Raw genomic sequence first — 2,823 nt, 5'->3', positions numbered from 1 at the left:
GGTAAATCATCCGTGCAACCAGGGGAAAGTGGTCGACAATAACGCAGTCTCAATTTGAACAGGAAAAGGAAAAGGTCCAAATCTATTACCATGACTTTCTGGCCTACTATTCAACACGTTTATACTTGTCTGTACTTGTTGATAGGTCTTTAAAAAACCCAACCATAACCTTCTAACCCCAATACTAACCATTCTTCCAATTCAGAATTTAGTGTTCTTCCATACTGGGGACTTAATGGGCAACGCAATTTTGTCGAGAGCTCATAATGGGCATGTTAAGATCATGAAATTAGACGGACACGTGATGAAGATGAAGGTGCCTGTGACATTAGATGAAATCCTCCAAGATTATCCAGGCTATGTCATTTTGCACTCCGAAGCAGTTCGTCATATGGGAGTTAGAGCAAAACCTCTTGATGGATCCGCCAGTCTGAACGCTGAAAATCTCTATTTCCTTGTTGAATAGCCAAAGGTGGACAATCACCCACTAAGCGTCCGTTCTGGGATAGCAATGAACGCAAAGTCCAGGCTTGAAAGTATGTTGTTAGGGCGCAGATCCATTTCTGATATTTCTCACATGAATTGTGAGCCATCATCTTCTGAGATCTTGAGTGAACATAATGGAGGTGTGAGGGTTAAAGTGCGTATGAGAAAGGCTGAGCTTATTGAAATGATGGCAGAGAGCCAAGACAGTTCTCAGACCGCCGAAAGAATCCTTGAGTCCTGCCTCAACTCTGTCAAATCCCAGCAAATGGAGAGCAGAAATGTAATGGATGATCAAGAGGAAAAGGAAGACAATTTGGTATGAAAACCTTCCCTTGGGATCATACCTGAAACTTGCATAAACCCCCAGGTACATATAGAATTCTTTCATGCTGTTTCGTTTGAATAGATTTTATTTTTCTTCTGGTTTTGGAAATTCCTATTTTAAAAACTTGTCTGTCTAAAACATGCTGCAGTGATTTAATACAGCAGGTTTTGATAATATATGTGTTCGTTCAACGCAGGTAAAGCAGGTTAGATTTCGTTCTGTGCACAATCGAGATGACTTTTAGGACCGCACAATGTGTTTATCTCCGAAAGTCTTTTAACAACGTTGAAAGGTTATATATTAGCATGAGATATTTCGGATCAAATTTTTTGATGTCTAATCAGAAAATAGAAGATAAGAGAAGAGAAGCTGACTATTATTTTATTGAAAAATGTAATAAGCTTTTACTCGCAACTCTGCATTTAGAATCAGATTGTTAAGTCTTTTTTTATCATTTTATTTGAAAGATAAGTTGTGGCTTACATTTTTCAAATAAAAAGTTTTGGTAAAAAGTATTCGATAAAATATGTAATGAGTATATATGATTTGTATGTTTATTATTTTTATGAAGAAAAGAAATAATATGTTACATTATATTCGTATATTTCATATTGATAACATGAAGACAAATTATATTCAATAAAATTAATAATGAATATGAAGATAAAAATTTGTTATGAATGGGAATTGAATTTATTGATGGTGGCCCTGCGTGCGATGGGAGCTGAGCATGGGCTAGGGCATCGCAGCCCTAGCTCGTAGGCGGGCCTGTTGGCTGGTGCGGCGGCATGTGGGTGGAGGCTGCTGTCGAGGGTGTTGCTGTGGGAAGGGTTGGCATCGGGGCTCCGGGGGAAGGTGGTGTGGTGGCTGCGGGGGAGGGAGGTAGGTGTTGTGGGGGGCAGGGGCTCGGTGTCCCTGCGGATCTGCAATCTGTGCATGGGGTAGGGCTGGGGGAGGCCCAAGCTTCACGCGAGGGTGAGGGTGTGTGCTGCATGCAGGGTTCGGAGCCATTGGCCAACTCCCTTTGGAGGGTGGGCTCTCCGAGCGGTGAGATGCTTAGATCTGGTGGTGAGGCCTCGAAGGCACCTCATGATATGGAGCTTCGGGCTGCAGGGGGTTTGAAACCCCCATCCCATAATTTAAAGACCTATGATAATAACCTTTTTGCCTCAAAGTCCAGGACTGGAAACAACGGGGGTTCACGGATTTCGAAGATTAATGGCTGCCTGGAGAAGTGTAGCGAGAGACCTAGGGTGAGTATTCCTTCGAAGATGATAGTTGAAGATGTTGATTACTTTTACAAACATTTGTTATACTGCAAGTTTTTGGGGATGAGGGTCTCTCTGCAGTTTTTGGAAAACTAGGCTCAGAGAACTTGGGCTCCGGAAGGGGAGATGGAGATCATGTTACTGGTGAAAAACTATTTCATGGTTACTTTCAATTACATGGAGGATCGGAGTAGGGTTTTTGAAGGAGGGCCGTATTTTTACAACCAGGTGGGATTGTTTATCAAACCCTAGCATGCAGGGTTCAACCCTTTGGAGGAACTCCCGAATAGGGTCCCAGTGTGGGTCTGCTTACCGTGACTTCCGGTGGAATGCTATTGAGAGGATGTGCTTTGGATGCTCACTTGAGTGCTTGGGAGGCTAGTTGGAGCATCCTCACAAACCCTGGGGAGAAGGGTAATGACCTTCGCTCGCATCTGTGTTGAGATTGATCTTAGTAAGCCTTTGCCAAATGCTATTGATATGTGTGCAGGTTCTTATTCCTAGGTTCAGCAACTAGATTATGAGACTTTACCTTTCCGGTGTTGCCGATGGTGCAACAATCTCAACAGCCAACCCGTAACACAGATGAGGTTGATAAAGGAAAAGCTGCCATGACTGGGGAAGTTGTGGGTACTGATGGTTTTATCCTAGTTAAGACAAAGAACAGGAATTGAGGACAAAAGAGGACCTTACAGGTGAGACAGGAGGACGATGCTTTCAATAGGTTTGAAGCCCTGGATGACC

General features: G+C 43.1%; 1 protein-coding gene across 1 annotated transcript; it reads left to right on the top strand.

Moving 5' to 3' along the window:
* Positions 1-235: 235 nt before the first annotated feature.
* On the top strand, positions 236-1,055 carry LOC131063405 (uncharacterized protein At1g66480-like). The gene is made up of 3 exons (XM_057997213.1): positions 236-382; positions 467-802; positions 1,008-1,055. The coding sequence occupies exons 1-3, from the start codon at positions 236-238 to the stop codon at positions 1,053-1,055; spliced, it is 531 nt and encodes a 176-aa protein (XP_057853196.1).
* Positions 1,056-2,823: the final 1,768 nt, after the last annotated feature.

The sequence above is a fragment of the Cryptomeria japonica genome, chromosome 10, assembly GCF_030272615.1.
Source record: "Cryptomeria japonica chromosome 10, Sugi_1.0, whole genome shotgun sequence".
In the NCBI taxonomy this organism is placed as follows: domain Eukaryota; kingdom Viridiplantae; phylum Streptophyta; class Pinopsida; order Cupressales; family Cupressaceae; genus Cryptomeria; species Cryptomeria japonica.
The sequence above is the reverse complement of the archived record's forward strand: the minus strand, read 5'-3'. Positions and strand labels throughout refer to the sequence as shown.

Bases quoted from the DNA above. Each gene is read 5' to 3' on its own strand.
- LOC131063405 (XM_057997213.1), top strand. From the start codon at position 236: ATGGGCAACGCAATTTTGTCGAGAGCTCATAATGGGCATGTTAAGATC. The intron at 383-466 runs GTTCGTCATATG...CTTGTTGAATAG, and splicing joins TCATTTTGCACTCCGAAGCA to CCAAAGGTGGACAATCACCC. The intron at 803-1,007 runs GTATGAAAACCT...CGTTCAACGCAG, and splicing joins AGGAAAAGGAAGACAATTTG to GTAAAGCAGGTTAGATTTCG.